Source organism: Rhinolophus sinicus, chromosome 17 (assembly GCF_057876585.1).
Source record: "Rhinolophus sinicus isolate RSI-liver-muscle chromosome 17, RSI-T2T, whole genome shotgun sequence".
Lineage (NCBI taxonomy): Eukaryota > Metazoa > Chordata > Mammalia > Chiroptera > Rhinolophidae > Rhinolophus > Rhinolophus sinicus.
In genome coordinates, this window is record NC_142517.1 from 62,790,558 (window position 1) to 62,808,556 (window position 17,999).

At 34.0% G+C, this 17,999-nt stretch overlaps 1 protein-coding gene across 10 annotated transcripts in view; it reads left to right on the forward strand.

The window, feature by feature from the left end:
* GOLGB1 (golgin B1) overlaps window positions 1–17,999 on the forward strand; it is a 73,650-nt gene that overhangs the window by 18,490 nt on the left and 37,161 nt on the right. For 6 of the 10 annotated variants that reach the window (XR_012495990.2, XM_019729616.3, XM_019729620.3 and 3 more), the window contains 5 exons: window positions 2,170–2,295; window positions 4,629–4,751; window positions 5,867–5,980; window positions 7,410–7,812; window positions 8,838–8,953. Coding sequence is in view for 9 of the 10 variants with exons in the window: in XM_019729616.3 (XP_019585175.3) it covers window positions 2,170–2,295; window positions 4,629–4,751; window positions 5,867–5,980; window positions 7,410–7,812; window positions 8,838–8,953 (882 nt within the window). In the remaining variant the exon portion in view is untranslated. The remainder of the gene's footprint in view (window positions 1–2,169; window positions 2,296–4,628; window positions 4,752–5,866; window positions 5,981–7,409; window positions 7,813–8,837; window positions 8,954–17,999) is intronic. The other 4 variants (XM_019729619.3, XM_074331233.2, XM_074331208.2 and 1 more) reach the window with 1 other exon arrangement.

Here is a 17,999-nt window from a genome sequence, read left to right on the forward strand (position 1 = left end):
AATAATTTTTTCAGTCATTCAACTACTGTTTAATGATCATCTGCTATATACTAGTTATTCTGCTTATAACTCTTGCTGATGTTTTCAAAACCCTATTTGAAACACTCTCCCTGTGACCATATACTCTCTTGGAGACTCATGTAGGGCTCTTAAAGCCCAGTTTCTGAAAACCCAACTCTGTCTTTCCTTACAGCAGAGGATCCTTAGCCTTCATAATACCCACTTTAATATTTTCTGGGGATTTTTCAAGCAACTGACTTAAATAGAAGGTGTGGTAAGCCTATATATGTAAAAGTATATGATACAAGTTTGAAATTTGTATTAAGTCACATACACTTGGTTTCCCTTGCATTAGCTCTGTGGATCCCACCTCCTTTTCTGGATGTTAAGGCTAAAGCACTGGATAGAGCTTTCTTTGTAATGAAACTCAAAGATGGAAAGAAAAAAAAAATCATTGTGTATTATTTTACACTTTTTTCTGCACTAAGTCTGAAATTTGATATAGATTTTATGTTATGTCTCAATTTGGATGCTGTGTTTTCATTGCAAATAATTCATCTGTGTTTAGACTTCAAAAATTTCCAGTTGAGAAAATAGATTCATTTAATCATGTTGTTCCCAACATACCTAAAAACTTTCCAGTAACTGATAAGGGGTAAAACATCATTTTCCTTTAATATTTGCATCTACATTGAGAAACTGTTTCATGTTTCATTATTTTAGGAGAACAATTTGCATTTGAAAAGCATATCAACTCCAAAGTTACATCTGTGAGAAATGAAAACATATGTTCATACAAAGACTTGTGTAAAATGTTCATAGATAGCATCTTTATTTGTCATAAGCAAAAACTTGAAACAACTCATGTCTATTGACAGATGAATACTTAAACAAACTATGGTATATCCATAGAATGGAATACTAAGAAATAAAATGGAATGAACTATGCATCAGTACTATGCCTTCATTTGCAACTTAAAAATGTGTCTAGATTTATTTTGAACTAAAAAAAAAATTCAATTTTAAAGTAAGTATTTATATGTCAATTTAATTACCAGCTATGATTTACATAGGTATTAACTGTTACTCATCCTGTCTGCATAGAGCATTAGAATAAACACATTGTTACAATGGTATTATACATAGATGTGTAGAAAGAAGGATCATTCAAACTGAATCAATCCATTGACACTGACTAGATAGGTGATGTGTTTATTATAATACTAGAAACCACATGCATACTTGTTACTTACAAGAGAATTCAACAGTATCTTACATGATGCAATAACGTGAAATGTAGCCATACCAAAACATAGTTGTATTTAGTGGGGAAAAAAATTATATTTCTTCAGTTTTTAAATACAAATTAATTAGAATTAAATAATGTTTATTAAATTCCTTATTAACATTAGGCATATTTCAAACCCTCTCTTGCCGCATGTGGCTAGTTGATAATGAGTTAAATAGCACATGTATAGACATTCTTTTTCTTCTGTTTTGATTATCCCTATTCTGCTTAATTTTTATTTCATTCCTAGACATTTCTTAATGCAGGTCCATATCTAGGAAGGCAGCCCTGCTAAGTTAGTTTTGAGAGTTCAGAGGGGCTAGATTGTTTTAGCCTTTTATTCCTTCTTACTGGTGACCCTTGCATTTACCCAATATTGGGGAATGGGAAAGTCCTGCCAATTTAAGCTGCTGTTCTAAGATTGGGCAACTGTGCTTTCCGGTAAGTGCTTATTGGCTATTTTGGGGTTTTCCTGTTCTCAAGGCCAACAGACACTGCTCTGTTGTTTCCTCTGACACAGACTCTAATACCATTGCAGGTCTTGTGCCTTTTGGTGAGTTGTCCCTACCTGCTTGTATTTTTAGGGTTGGGGACTACCTTCCTAATACTGTAAATATTGTCCATGGGTTTGGTTTTGCTGTGTAGTTGTACTGTCTCTATGTGAGAGACATTAAAGAACAGATGCTATTGTTTCTGTCTTCCTCTGAAAAATACTTTGATAATTATTGTTTTAAAACTACAGTGCATGCAGTTCCCTTTTGTGTTAAGTGGAGAGTAGAAGGATATTGGTAGGTATTAGGTCAAACGAGAAAGGGAAGTGAAAGAATAGAGTGCTAATTCTTTTGATTAAATAATTTTTTTTTTTCCTTCTGTGTCTTCAGTTTGATAAGAGTTCAACAGAGATAGAAGAATTTTCAATGATGAAGCAACGGCTCCAAGAGAAGGAGGAACTCATTAGCTCTTTGCAAGCCCAGCTCAGCCAGACACAGGCAGAGCAAGCTGCTCAGGTAGGGTGCAAGGTACCTCATAATCATTAGAATAAAGAATCACAAAAGTCTAATGGGTTATTATTACATGACAAGTCAATTAGGAAAGTCACTTTTTAAAACCTTAGTAGATGAAAGTATACTAGCTAGAATGTTGCAGTAGACATTAAAAGGGTTTGGTAGTAGAAGAAATTAGAAGTGTTATTTACCTTGATAAATTTGCCATATCCTAATTGATGATTGCTTCTTAGTTCTACAGGCCCAGAAATTTGATTTTACTTAGCACACAGAGATTCAGTCTCTTAGGAATGGACTCATGCTAATTCAAAAGACACTGATAGGTAAATTAAAAGAAATACAAATGATTAGATCCATTCTTTCCCTATAATAAAATCTTTATAGGAAGTTACATTATAATCAGTAGATTACTTAGTATGTAATGAGAAAGTGGAATAGGTTATTTAATTCAATGTTAAATGGCACCAGTATGAGACATTCTTCATATTTTTTTCCTGCTACCAGGACCAGACTGTTTGGACTGGTTTAACTCTTCCTTTCTGACTATTTTTCTAGGTTTCCAGTTTGACCACCCACCCCTATGTTTTTCCTTTGGGGATGTTTTTCACTCATGAAACACTTTTTTTCCCTAAAGTGCCTTTGCACAATAGCTAATCTTACCCATCAGGTGTTTACTTTATTGATAACTTACAGTGTTACTAGTGCCTTCTGTCTGTGGATGGTCTGCGGCTAACATTACAATTAAAATTGTATGTCCTGAAATCCTTACTTTATTAGCTTTTATTGTGTTTTTTTAATGTACAAGCACTATATACAATGCAGGATAGAGAAATACAAAATACGAATTTATCCAAAAGTGGTTTAAAACATGGAAAACCAAGATATTTAAATGTTTTAACAGATCCATTATAATATAAGCCATTCAGAGTAAATGCACAGCAAACAAAGTATTTTGAGAAATGAAAGAGGTTACTGTGAATGTGACAACCAAGGAAGATTACATGGAAAAATTAGAGTTTAGGCAAAACTGTGATGGATAGATAATATTCTAGACAAGGTGAGGGAAGGTATTCTATTTGTGGAGAAGGATGTGAGCAGAGTCTCAGGAAAAAGAACATGGTACATTTATGTGAAAGGATGTATATGTGTTTGACTAATGAAGGACTCCAGTGCCTGTATACTTGAAACAGGATTACAAGTTCTTAGTGATGTCAGAATTCAGATAACCAAAAATTTTTGAGATTTTTGTCCTACCTAGAAGGAAAGCCAAGGTTAATTCAAGGCATCATAAATTGAGAAATCAGCAATAGTTAAGGTCGGGTGCAAAAAGGGATTCCTAAGAGCTGGTAGTCATGCTTTACTAGAGATCTTAAGGAAATGAATAAACAGGCACTCACATACAAAATCTCAAAACAAAGCAACAGTGCTGATGCTGAGCAGCTCACAGTCACTCATTTTATTTCCATTTCATCCTGTTAAGAGCTGGTTACAAATGAGGGTGATCTAAAATCCTTCAAATAATGACAGCTGAACATAGCTGTCTGGGAAGGTGGTATGGGGTGGGAAGTACACCATGTTCTTTGGTAGAAGCAATTCTTTGAAGGTAAGTCTAGAAAGAAAGACTTGTATTTCCACTTGCAGAGAATGTTGAATAAGAGATCCATTAGTTTGAAGTTTGGCCTATAGGGCATGAGAAGTTCATTGAAAATTTTTAACCATGAGTATGAAATTGAAAGAAGTGTCTAGGGCTTAACGGAAATCTATCTTCACTTCATATATTTAAATATTCTAATCTCCTTAGAACTTAAAAAATATACCATGTTTCCCTGAAAATAAGACCGGGTCTTATATTAATTTTTGCTCCATGAGGGTTTATTTTCAGGGGATGTCTTATTTTTTCATGTACAACAGTCTACATTTATTCAAATATATACATGTCATCTTCTTGAGCATCGTCATAACGTACTAAATGCGTCTGTCTGGCGGAGATCTTAACTGGGGCTTATTTTCAGGGTAGGTCTTATTTTCAGGGAAACACGGTATGTACCAATTGTATATTTAAACATTTCTAGTAACCATGCAAATATAATTTTCAATCAAAATTTATATTTAGGCTGACTTCTGAATTTGATAATAGGCTTTCTGTCACATTTGGAAGTTACTGTCAGGCCTGTCTCTCTTCTAACATTCTCATCCTTGACATTCAAAATTTAATTTAAAAAGCCTATTTTCTGTCAGTTCTCAGTGTCTATCTTTTTGGAGAATAGTCTTTGAGTTTTGTTTGTGTGATATTCGGGGAGTGTAACTTGTATAGTTTCTCTGGTGTGTGTCTTTAGTTGAGTTCCATGCAGCAGGTGGTCCGAGAGAAAGATGCCCGCTTTGAAACACAGGTTCGTCTTCATGAAGATGAGCTTCTTCAGTTAGTAACCCAGGCAGATGTGGAAACAGAGATGCAACAGGTGTGTTGCTAAAACTTAGTAGAATGACTGTCATTTTGTTTAACATTTAATTAAATTGTCATAGCCACTTTTCTACCTTTACCCACTGCTCTTCACATGGTCTTAGCGTGCTCTTTAATTGGCTTCTTTTTGGTGGACTTGTTTCCTGTTGCATATTAATTTTTTATTTGTTCATGTCCTTACCTTGTCTCTTACCCCTTTAACCAGGTTGTTGGTACTCAAAAGCTGGGTTTAATTGGCAAATGTATGTATGTGGTAGTCAGAAATTGGCTTCTCTTTGGTTTGCTGATCATAGCTACTTTGTTCATTAAAAACCTGATCCAAAGCTTCAAATCAATGAAGCCAGTTTTAAACTTTCGAAAGATTAAAGATGAGGAGTGATTTTGAAGCCATAAAGTCTTTTATTAAATCAATAATTCTTTTTTAAAAAATTCGTTGAGTATATCTTGAAAATTGGCTTCACTGTTTTTGAGCTTATCATCTACGTACTAACAAAGGTATTTGTTTCTACTTAGTGTGTAGTGCAGTGTGGTACCTAAAGGCACGCCAGTGGTATTTCATGATTGATCCATCTAATTGTTTTGAGTAAAAACTTCAAAGTTCTAAGCAGTCCTTCAGAATACACCGCTAAATAAGGTTACATTCAGAATACAGCACATTTTAAAGTAGAATATTGATGTGCACATGTGTCATTGATTTAGTCATTCAACAAATGTTTATCGAGTGCATGTCACGTGCATGACACGAGAAGAGCAGTGGTTCTTGCCTGCAGAGAATGTCCTCTGGTGAGTGAGATATACATGTACCTATGTATGTAGGTATAGGACATTGTATAACTTGCAAAATCAATATGTCATTTCTTACTAAAAAGGCTCCCTAATTCAGAGACTTGCTGTGTCTCAGTTTGGTGGTTGTCAGTGCTCTGCAGGAGACATTTTTGGAGATGCTTTCTTGCTGCTGGATGGGGAGCATGGCATGCTGGTGTCCCACTCTTTAATCTGTCATCTTCCACATCCAGAAATCTTAAATGCACACAGCTCCATGACAGTTTGAAAGGTAAGCAGATAATGGTGCTCATTTGTTAGGACATTATATCTAAAACGTTTTCTTCTCAGAAATTGAGGGTGCTGCAGAGGAAGCTTGAAGAGCATGAAGAAGCCTTGCTGGGCCGGGCTCAGGTCGTGGACTTGCTGCAACAGGAGCTGACTGCTGCCGAACAGAAAAACCAGGTACCGCACTGTGATCTTTGCCGCCTGCCTTGGGAGTATTCATTTCTACTGTAGTTGGCCAGGCAGCAGCCAGAACATCCTACTATAAATCTTCAGATAATTGATGCCATTTATTCATTCTTTCAACACATTCCCTGTGCTTAAGTGGTAGTGATACAGCGATGAGCAAAACAGATCCAAGTCTGTTATTGCTGCTCTTTTCCTTTGTTATTTTAGGCTAAGGTCCTCAAATCATCCTAGTTTCTCTAGAATTGTCATAGTTCTCTCTAGTGAGTTTCTTTTCTATTGGTTTTTCCCCTCTCTGTCTTGAATGGTCCTGTGCTTTATGTACTGTCCCTTCTTTCCTTGTTTTTGTTAGTTGACTTCCTGTTGGATTGAAATAATCCCATCATGCAATATTCCCTTGAATCTAAAGGTGATCAAGGATGCTGGTGTTCTGAAATCTTGAACTCTGTATCCCATTCCCTGACTGTAACCCATCATGTCATTCCCTTTCTTACACTGACCTTTATTCTCATTGAGTTCCTTTATCCTTTCGCTTTGTTCCTCTAGTATTTTTAGTTCCATTTTTTGGCTTCTCTCCTTTCCCGGTCTGCTACACCTGTGTTTGACCATTTGGACTACTCTTGTACCAGCCATGGATTCCCTGCCCTATCACATCCAAAAAGCCAAATCATAATATGGAATTGGTGATACAGTTCACATTCTCTGCTTGTTCACCTGAGTGCAGCCTGCTGCTGGAGAAACTTCTTCCTAATTTTCAACTCTTCTTGAGAAACACGTTCTTTCTTGCATAGAAACATATCCCCATGTCTCCAATCCTAACAACACCCATACCCTATCTCTGAGGCCCCTCTCTGGCTCTCATTAGATCATCAGGTTCAAATCCCAGTTGTGCCACTTACTACATAGGTCCTGTATAGATAGGTACATATGTGTGACTTTTGATAAATTTCCCTTCTTCTGTGCTCTTTTTAATATCTTATAAGTATCACTTTCGTGGCCTCTATCATTTTACATTATAATGATCTGTTTAAGTGTGACTCTCCCACTGAACTCTGAGTTCCTTGGAGGCAGGAACTGGATTCATTCATTCATTCCTTCATTATTTATCAAGTGCCAGGTACTCAAGATAACCATATACTGTACTATGTGCTGGAAAGTAATGATGATAAAACAGACACAGTCCCTTTTCTTATTGAATTTATTTTGTATTGGGAAAGAGAGAAGTTCAACGATAATGACACAAATAAATATATATGAATACAAACTGTCAAAAGTGTCAAGCAAAAATAGAGGGTCTTATGCAATTGTAGGTTTGGTCCTGAGTGTCTAACCCCATGCTTCACCTAGAAGAGGCACTTCACTATGCTTATTGAAATGAAAGAATGAATTTATAGTTTATGAGGCTTTGTCTTTTTTTTCTTAGATTCTCTCTCAACAGTTACAGCAGATGGAAGCTGAGCATAATACTTTAAGGAACACTGTGGAAACAGAAAGACAGGAGTCCAAGATTCTGATGGAAAAGATGGAACTTGAAGTGGCAGAGAGAAAATTATCCTTCCATAAACTGCAGGAAGAAATGCATCATTTACTGGGCCAGCTGGAGCAAGCAGGTCAAGCTCAGGCTGAACTACAGTCCCGGTGCAGTGCTTTGGAGCAGAAGCACAAAGCGGAAATGGAAGAGAAGACCTCTCACATTTTGAGTCTTCAAAAGACTGAGCAAGAACTGCACTCTGCCTGTGATGCTCTAAAGGATGAAAATTCAAAGCTTCTCCAAGATAAGAGCGAACAGGCCGTTCATTCAGCCCGGACGATTCAGCAGCTGGAAGGTCAGTCAGTGTTTGATTGCTTTTGAAGCCCACTTATCCAGCACCTGAGTGCTGCTTTTTCAGAATTTCAGAGCTCTATTAATGGCATCATTTGCTCAAACCAGTTGACTCAAAAGAAGGATTAAGAAAGGCATCTCTTTTGAACTCTTTGTTGCATTTCTCCTGTCTCTGACTAAAGTTATACTCTTGCTTATTACTATAATTGCCATTACAGTTCTAAAAACCATTGATAATGATGTGTCAGATATTTAAAAGAATGCTGTGTGAGACATGACTGTGGTCTGAGGGGTTCAGTAACAGAAATGAATAGGAGTTGAATTAATTGGTGGAAAACTGAGGCCAGATGTAGGTGCACAGTTAGGGAGACTGAATTGCACAGCGTCATCCTTTCTTCTAAAGATGGATCGGAATGCTTTTCTTAAAATTGAAAATTTCTTTTTAATGAAAACTTTTATCGTTTACGAAGGTTTAAAGAAACCTTATTTTTTTACAAAATGTGTTATTATTGAAGCAATACATGCTGCAAATTTAGTTTAATTCTAGTAGATTGACTTATATCTAAAGGAAAGATTTTGGAAAGATTAAGTTGAAGATCTGTACTGAACACCTGAACGTTAACCAGAAAGCCTGGAGGGGCATTCCATGGGAACAGTGTGTTACTGTCCTCTTAATAGGACCATGTTCTTAAACCGTGCTATAGAATCTCAATGGGATTCTAATACTTTATGTGAAGAGTGAAGGGAAAAAAACGCTAAAGGTATTTTCAAGGGGGAAAGGAAAAATGACTTTTTACAAAATGCCCAAGCCTGTTTTATTTTACCTTTGAAGTAAGTAAGTGGCTTACTGAGATGCCCTTTGGTCCTTGAGAGCATTTAAACGGTTAACAATATGTTGTCATTGTTTCATAGTTTTAATTAAGATTATGAAACTGGAGTAAACAGCATATGGTGTATCCCTAGAATAGCTCACTAAGTTTCGGACTTGAGGCAGAGATCATTTCTATTTACTTATTTTCTTTTCCTTAGATCAACTCCAGCAAAAATCCGAAGAAATTAACCAATTGCTAAATAAACCAACCTTGCAAAAAGATGAAACAGCATCACAGACTTCTTTCCCAGATGTTTCTAATGAAAGTGTGCAGGTAAATAAATGTACACTTCTTATGAATATGATCTGTTTGTCTTTGCTGTATTTATACTTGAGTGTTCTATTAACAATTTATTCCAGAAAGCAATGTAAGCCTTCTGTCTTTTATGCCTGATGAAGTGCTTTTTTGGAAGGACTCATGAAAGACATTAATGTAGTTTCTCAACAAGGAATCGTGAGAGAAAATTATTAATAGGTAACAAGCACCATGATCTCAAGAGCCTTTCTGATTCTAAGGTTTTATCAGTCTTTACTGGAGATGAATCTTTTTTTTTTTTTAAATCTTATAATCAGTTTTCTCAGTTGAGAAGTCAGTGTTCTTTTTGGTAGACTGAGATTTGATAAGGTTTAATGTATACAACTCAGCCTAACCAAACTTGTAAGTTTATTATAGAAATCATAATGCTCCCATTGATTAATTAACGGTAAAAAATTTAGTTGCCAAGTGGCTATTGATTGGCCAGTATAGTGTCTCTTCCTTCTATAAAAATCTCCAGAAGGTTGCTGATTGAACATGAATATCAGAACAAGAGAGGTTAGTTTGATGAGCTTAATTTACCTAGTGTCAAAATGGGGTAACTGGATTCATTCATCTCCATTATAAGATAATACCTTCCCAAACTGACAAGCATATTGGCCAGCAGAATCCAAAAATTCCTGGGCAGTACCGTGCACTGATAAAAATGTTTGCTTCCTGGTTTATAGCATCTCGGCTTTCCAGGCTCTTCTCCCATTCTCAACTTTATCCTCCAATGTTTTAAGACATTTTCAACAATGCAAAAAAATTGGAAGAATTTTATAGTGAACACCTGTATACACACCATTTAGATTCTGTCATTAGCATTTTACTATATTTGCTTTATCAAATATCCATTTATCCATCCATCAATTCATCTCAATTTTTTATACATTTTGTAGTAAGTTGTAGACACCAGTACTTTCGTCGCTAAGTATTTCAACAAGTGTATCATTGGCTGGGTTTTAATATTTGTTTATAGTTCTTTTTCTTTTGAAGTAAAATTTACAAAACATGAAATGAACAAATACTAAGCGGATAATTTATTGAGTTTTATCAAATTCATTAGTTTTACCCAAATCCTCATCAAGATATGTTACTAGCATCACCCCACAAAGTATCTTCATACCCTTTTGCAGTCAACTCTATTCTTCCCCTCTAGAGATGACTAGTATTCGAGTTTTTCACTGTCGATTAATTTTGCCTGTTTTATATCATATAAATGTAATCATACATATGTGCTCTTTTGTGTAAAGCTTCTTTCACTCAGCATATTTTGAGATTCATCCATATTGTTGCATATATCATAATTCTTTTATATTACTGAGTTCCATTTTATGACTATGTTGCATTTTATTTTTGCATGATTATGCTGTAATTTCCTTTTGATAGATATCTGAGCTTTTTCGTGTTCTTGCAATTATGAATTAAGGTGTTATGAACGAACATTCTTATACAAGTATTTATAAGGACATAAGTTTTCATTTATCTTAAGTAAATACTAGTTGAGGAATTTCTGGGCCATTGAGTTAAGTATGTACCTATTTAGCTTTATAAGTAACGGCCCGATCTTTTCCCAAAGTGGTTGTATTATTTTATATTACCATCTAAAATACATGAGAGTTCTAGTTGCTCCACATCTTCTCCAAGATTTGGTAGTGTGAGTTTTTAAAATTTTAGCTATTCTAATGGGTGTGTTAGTGGTATCTCCTTGTGGTTTCAATTTGCATTTTGAAACCTGACTACAAATGGTGTTGAACATTTTGTGGTGAGATTCTTGGCCACTGGTATATCTTCTTTTAGTGAAGTGTGTTCAAGTCCTTTCCCCTTTTTAAGATTGAGCTCTTTGCCTTTTTATTATCAGGTTGTAGGAATTCTTTACATGTCCTAAGTGCCAATCTATGATCAGATATGTTTGATGAATATTTTTCTCCCTCATGCTGTGGCTTGCCTCCTATTAATTTTTTTCATGATGTCTTTTAATTAACAGATATTTTAAATTTTGTTAAAGTCTATTGTTTATCATTTGTTATGGTTATAATTTTCTGTCTTTGAAAACTTTGCTTAACACCAACTTGAAGATATTCTCTTATATTTTCTTCCACAGCTTTATGATTTTAGCTTTCAAAGTTAAATCTGTGAACCTCAATGAATTTTTTACATGTAGTGTAAGATAAGGATCAACAATGAAAATTATTTATTTGTTTTTCACATATGGCTAGCCAGTTGTCTCAGCACTATTTCTTGTTAAGACTTTGCGTTCCTCATTGGATTGCTTTCGTGCCTTTGTTGAGAGTCAGATAATTAATAGGTCCATTTCTGAGCATTCTATTCTGTTGTGTTGATCTATTTGACAATCCTTCTGCCAGTATCACACTGTCTTCATTACTATAGTTTGTAGTTCGTCTTGAAATCAGGTAGTATAAGCGTTCTGACTTTGTTCTCCTTTTCCAGATTACTTTAATTATTCTAGGTCCTTTGCCTTTTCATAGAAATTATACAATCAGCTTTCTCAAATTCTATTTTTTAAAAAAAGCTGGATAGGATTTTGAATTGGCATTGTGTTGAATCTGTAGACTGATTTAAAGAGAATGGCTGTCTTAACACTACTGAACTTTTCAATCCATGAGTATAGTCTATCTCTCCACATATTTAGATCTTCTTTAATTTCATTCAGCAATGTTTTATAGTTTTCATTGAAGGAGTTATGCACGTTTTAAAATTTATTCCCAAATAGTTTATATTTTTGATGCTATTGTAGATGGAATTATTCTAATTTCACTTTCCAGCTATTTGCTACTAATATGTAAATGTACAATTGAATTTTGCTTATGAACCTTATATTATGTGAATTTGGTAAATATTCATTAGTTCTAGTCTCTTTTCGTAGATTCCTTAGGCTCTTCTATATAAATAATCATTAATCTGCAAATAAAGACAAGTTTTATTTACATCTTTCTAATCTTTATGCCTTTATTTCTTTTTTATTCAATGGCTAGGACCTTCATTATACTATTTAACAGAAATGGTGAGACGGGGCCTTCTTTTCCTATTTTGTATTATTCCCCTTGATCTTAGGGGAAAGGGTTCCATATTTACCATAAGCTGTGCCACTAGTTTTAAGTTTTCCATCAATGTTGTTTATAAGATTGAGGACATTCCCCTCTTCTATTTCTAGTTTGCTAAGGCTTAGTATTGAATTTTGTCAAATGCGTCTTCTACGTTTATTGAAATTACCATATGGGTTTTCTTCTTTATTCTGTTAATATGGTTCAGTACTTTAATTTTTGAATATTTAAACCAGCTTTGCATTGTTAGGATAAACCCCACTTGGTCATAAAGTATTATCCTTTTTATATATTACTGAATTTGATTTCCTGCTATTTTGTGAAGGATTTTTGTATCTATATTCATGAAGGATATTGGTCTATAATTTCCTATTTTGTATTATCTTTGTCAGATTTTGGTGTTAGGGTTATAAAAAGTTATTTTGATATTAGGGTCATAAAATAAGTTGGGAAGTGTTTATTTCTATTTTCTGAGTTTATATAAGATTATTATTTCTTTCTTAAGTGTTTGAAAGAATTCTGTGAAACGACTTGCGTCTGGAGTTGATAATGCATTGAATTTCTTTTTCAGATATAAAGCTAATAAGATTTCATTTTTATCTTATGTCAGTTTGGATTTTTTCTTTTGAGGTTTTGTCCATTTCATTGAAGATGTCAAATTTTTGTCATAATTTTGGTTATAAGTACTCCCTTTTTATCCTTTTAATGCTTATAAACTTGGTAGTGGTACCCACCCCTCTCCAATCCGTATTTTTAAAAAATAATTGACATAACATTGTGTAACCTTAAGGTGTACAATGATGTTGATTTTTTTTTTAAGTTTATTGGGGTGACAATTGTTAGTAAAATTACATAGATTTCAGGTGTCCAATTCTGTATTACATCATCTATAAATCCCATTGTATGTTCACCACCCAGAATCAGTTCTCCTTCCATCACCATATATTTGATCCCCCTTACCCTCATCTCCCACCCCTCACCCCGATGTTGATTTTATACACTTATATATTACAGTATGATTATGTTAGCTAATACCTCCATCATGTGACTGAATTCTTTATTGTGCTGAGAACATTTAAAATCTAATCTCTTAGCAACTATGAATTTCCTAATACAGTATTGTTAACTATTATCACAATGTTGGGTATTAGATCTCCAGAACATGTCATCTTCTAACGATAAGTGTGTACCCTTTGACCAACATCTCCCCAATTTGTGGTTCATTTTCTTACTCAGTCTTAACTAGAAATTATTCAACTTTTTTTTTTTTTCAATCTTTTAAAAAAGCCAACTTTGGGCCTTATTGATTTTCTCTATTGCTGGTATATTTTCACTTTCATTCATTTCTGCTCTTGTAATTTCTATCATTTGGTCTTACTTTGCTCTTCTTTTTCTAGCTTCTTTATTTACTTATGTATTTTTGTTTCTTTTTAAAAAACTTTTTATTAAATTTATTGTGGTGACATTGGTTAGTAAAATTATATAGGTTTCAAGTGTGCATTTCTATAATACATCATCTGTATGTTGCATTGTATGTTCACCACCCAGAGTCAGTTCTCCTTCTATCACCATCTATTTGACCCCCTTTACCTTCTTCTACCTCCCTTACCCTCTGGTAACCACTAAACTGTTGTCTGTGTCTGTGAGTTTTTGTTTATTTGTCTTATTCGTTTGTTGCATTCCATTTTATCTCCCACATAGGAGTGAAGTCATATGGTTGTCAACTTTTTCTGTCTGACGTATTTCGCTTAGCATGATAATCTCATATCCATCCATGTTGTCGCAAATGGCAGCATTTCATCTTTTCTTGTGGCCAAGTAATATTCCATTGTATATATGTACCACATCTTTTTTATTCAATTATGGGTAGAAGGCCACTTTGTTGTTTCCATGTCTTGGCCACCATGAAATGCTGCAGTGAACATAGTGGTACATATATCTTTACGGATAAATGTTTTCAGATTTTTTGGTCAGATACCTAGAAGAGGGATTGTTGGGTCCTGTGATAATTCTGTTCTTAATTTTTTAAGGAATCTCCATACTGTTTTCCATAATGGCTGCACATTTTTTAGTTTTTTCTATCTTAAGGCTTCAGATGTTCTTTTCTCACATATACATTTGAGGTTACACAATTCCCTCTAAGCACACAGTTTGTGGTATGTTGTATTTTTTATCTTTTATTGTTTGAAGAGTTTTCTAATTTTCCTTGTGATTTTTTTCATGGTCATGTATTACTTAGAAGTGTGTTGTTTTATATGTTTCTGTGTTTTTTAAATATTTGGTTGTTTAAGTATGTGTTGTTTAAATATTTGGTTTTATTTCTGGATTTCTTACTATTATTAATTTTTAATTTAATTGCATTATGATCAGATACCATACTTTATATTCTGTCAATCCCTTGAAGACACAGCATATGGACTATCTTGGTGAACAAACACAGCTTGTGCACTTATAGGGAATGTATATGCCATAGTTATTGGTTGTAATGTTCTACAAATATCACTGAGATCATAGTGTTGTTCAGATAGTCTTTATTTTGACTGATTTTTGTGTAGTGTTGAAACAGTTACTAGAGGCGATTAAAATCTTCAACTAATTTTGAAATTGTCTGTTTTTCCTTTTAACTGTCACTTTTTGCTCTTTGTAATATGAATCTGTTATTAAGTACAAACACATTATGTCTTCTGATGAGATGTTCCTTTTTGCATTTATGAAATGTTACTCTATCTGTAGTAATATTTCTTTAACTTGAAGTTCTGTTGTATCTGATATTAATAAAAGAACTTTAGTCTTCTTATGTTTACTGTTTGCATGGTATATTCCTTTCTATCCTTTACTTTTAACTTATCTTTATTTACAATGAATGTCTGAAAGGCAGCATATAGTTAGGCTATTTTTTTTTATTTCTTCTCATAATCTCTGCTTTGTAATTGGAGTTAATCGGTTTATTGTAATTAGTGATAAGATTGGATTTAGGTCTACCATTTTTGCTTTCTCTCTGTTTTATCTTCCTTTCTTCTTTCCTTCTACTTGATAATTTGTAGTTTTTTGAATTTTCTTTTCATTTATCTAGTGACTTACTTTCCTTTTAAACAGCTCAATTAGAGGTATAATTGACATACAATAATCTGCACTCTTTTAAAGTATGCAGTTCGATAAATTTTGACATATGCACGAAACCATCACCAATATAAAGTGAATATTCATCATCCTCAGTAGTTTTCTCATTCCCCCTTTTAATTTCTCCCTCACAGCTCCTCCACCCAGGCCATAATGGATCTTCTTTTTGTCATTTTAGATTAGTATGTAATTTTTAGGATTTTATATAAATTGTATGTACTCTTTTATCCCCCCCTGGCTTTTTTCACTCAGCATCCTTACTTTGAGACTCATCCTCTTGTTGTACGTAGCAATAATTCATTCCTGTGTATTGTTGAGGCTATTGTACATACCACAGTTTGTTTATCCATTTACTTGTTGGACAAATTTGGGTTGTTCACAGTTTGGGGCTATTACAAATAAAGTTTCTATGAATATTCTTTTACAAATCTTGGTTTGGACCTATGTTGTCTTTATTCTCAGTAATACGTAGAAGTGGAATGCCTGGATCATATGGGAGGTTTTAGTACACCACCAGACTGTTTTCCAAAGTGGTTGTATTAGTTTACATTCCCACCAGCAGTGCATGAGAGTTACAGGAGTAAACCTCACCTGGTTAATGATACATTATCCTTCTATTTTGTTGGATTCAATTTGGTGAAATTTTGTTTTAAAGTTTTGCATTTATGTTCATGCCTGTAGTTTTCTGTAATATCTTTTTCTGTTTTTGCTATATGAGTAATGCTAACCTTTTAGAATTAATTGGGAAGTATTCCTTTCTCTTTTAGTTTTTAAAAAGATTTTGTGTATACTTGGTATTATTTCTTCCTTAAACGTTTTGTGAAAATTTACCAGTGAAGCCTTCTAGTCCTGGAGTTTTCTTTGTGGGAGCATTTTTCTGTACAATTTCCATGTGTTTAGTAGCTAGATGGTGATTCATGTTATCTGTTTGTTCTTGAGTGAGCGTTGGTATTTTATCTTTTAGGGAATTTGTCCATTTTATCTAAAGTCTCAAATTTATAGGCATAAAGTTACTCATGATAGTACCCTATGATCCTTCTAATATCAGTAGAATATGTAGTGATGTTACGTCTCCCATTCTTGATATTGGTAATTTGTGTTTTCTCTCTTATACAGGTTAGATTGCCCAGAGATTTACCGACTACTGATCTCAGAAAACTAGCGTTGGCTTCACTGATTCTCTGCTGTTTTCTGTTTTCTATTTTATTGATTTATACTTTGATCTTTGTTATTTCCTTCCTTCTCTTTACTTTGGATTTGATTTCTTCTGAGCTTCTTAAGGTGGAATCTGAGGCCATTAGTTTGAGACCTTTCTTATTTATGGTATGTGCATTTTGTACTACACGTGTAAATTTCCCCGTAAAATCTCCTTTAGTAGCATCTCACAGATTCTGTTGTGTCTTCATTTTCACTCAGTTCAAAATACAAATTTCCCTTTTGATTTCTTCTTTGTCTCTTGGGTTATTAAATTTCCAAATATTTGGGGGTGATGATACGTCTAGAGGTATTTCTGATTGTGGTCCAGAGCACCTATTTTATATGACTTGAATCTTATAATTGATTGAGATTTTTCTTATGGCCAAGAATATTATCTATTTTGGTAAATATTCCATATGTACTTGAAAATAATTTGTAGTCTGCTGTTGTTGGCTAGAATGTTCTATAAGTGTCAGTCATGTCAGGTTGGTTGATAAGGTTATTCAGGTATACTATATACTTGCTGCTTTTCTGTCTACTTGTCTAAATTATTAAGATGAGTATTCAAATCTCACGTTACCATTGTAGGTTTATCTTTTTGTCCTTATAGTTCTATCAGTTTTTGCATGATATATTTTCAAGCTATATTATTAAGGGTTTTAACATTTAGGATTTTTATGTCTTCTTGTTTAAGTGACCCACTTATCATTATGAAATGACTTTCTTTATCCATGATGACATTCTTCGGTCTGAGATGTACATTTGTCTGATATCAATATAGCTACTCTATTTTTGTTTTGACTGGTGCTAGCACGATGTATCTTTTTTACATTATACGTTCTTAACCATTGAGCCTTCTTAGAGTTAATACTGTACCACTCCATTTAAAATGTATAAACCCTTGCGCTATTATTTATGCTGTAGGTGCTGTATGTGTTATATTAACAAAAGTTGGAAGCCCCAGACCACAATTTTAACCTAAGACTTTCCTCTTTATCTGTGTTTGTGAACTACTTAGTTGTGGTTTCTTTCTCATTTTCTCACCTAGCTTTTGTTAAGTTTCTTAGGAAAATTTTGGCCATTATTTTTTGAAATAATTTTTCTACCCATTTTGCCCTTTGTCATCTATGGAAGTCTCTACTAAGACTTTCCATCTCTTCATTCATTATAAACATATTTTTCTTTATGTCCTGAGCATAATTATAATAGTGTCTTTAAAATCGTTGTTTGCTAATCAAGAATCTGCATCATTTTGTGCTTGGTCTCTGTTGATTATGTTTGTATTTGTTTGTTTGTTTGACAGTGGGTCATGTTTCCCTATTTCTTTGTGTGATTAGTGATTTTGCATTGAATCCTGAATATTATGAATGTTTTGTTCTCAAGACTCTGCTCAGTATTTCTAAACTCTGAAGAGTTTTGATTACTTTTTGTTAGCCAGTAATTTGGACTCAAACCACATACTCTGGCCTATGATAGGCAGCCACTCAAAACTCAGTTGAATTATTTTTCCTTAGCGGGACTGCTTCAAGTCAGCCCTGCACATGCATAGTTCATTGTTTGTAATATTATATGGAGAATTCAGGGCTCCCCCTTACTGAAATTTTTGTCTCCCTCTTTGATTTCCCCCCTCACATTCTGGT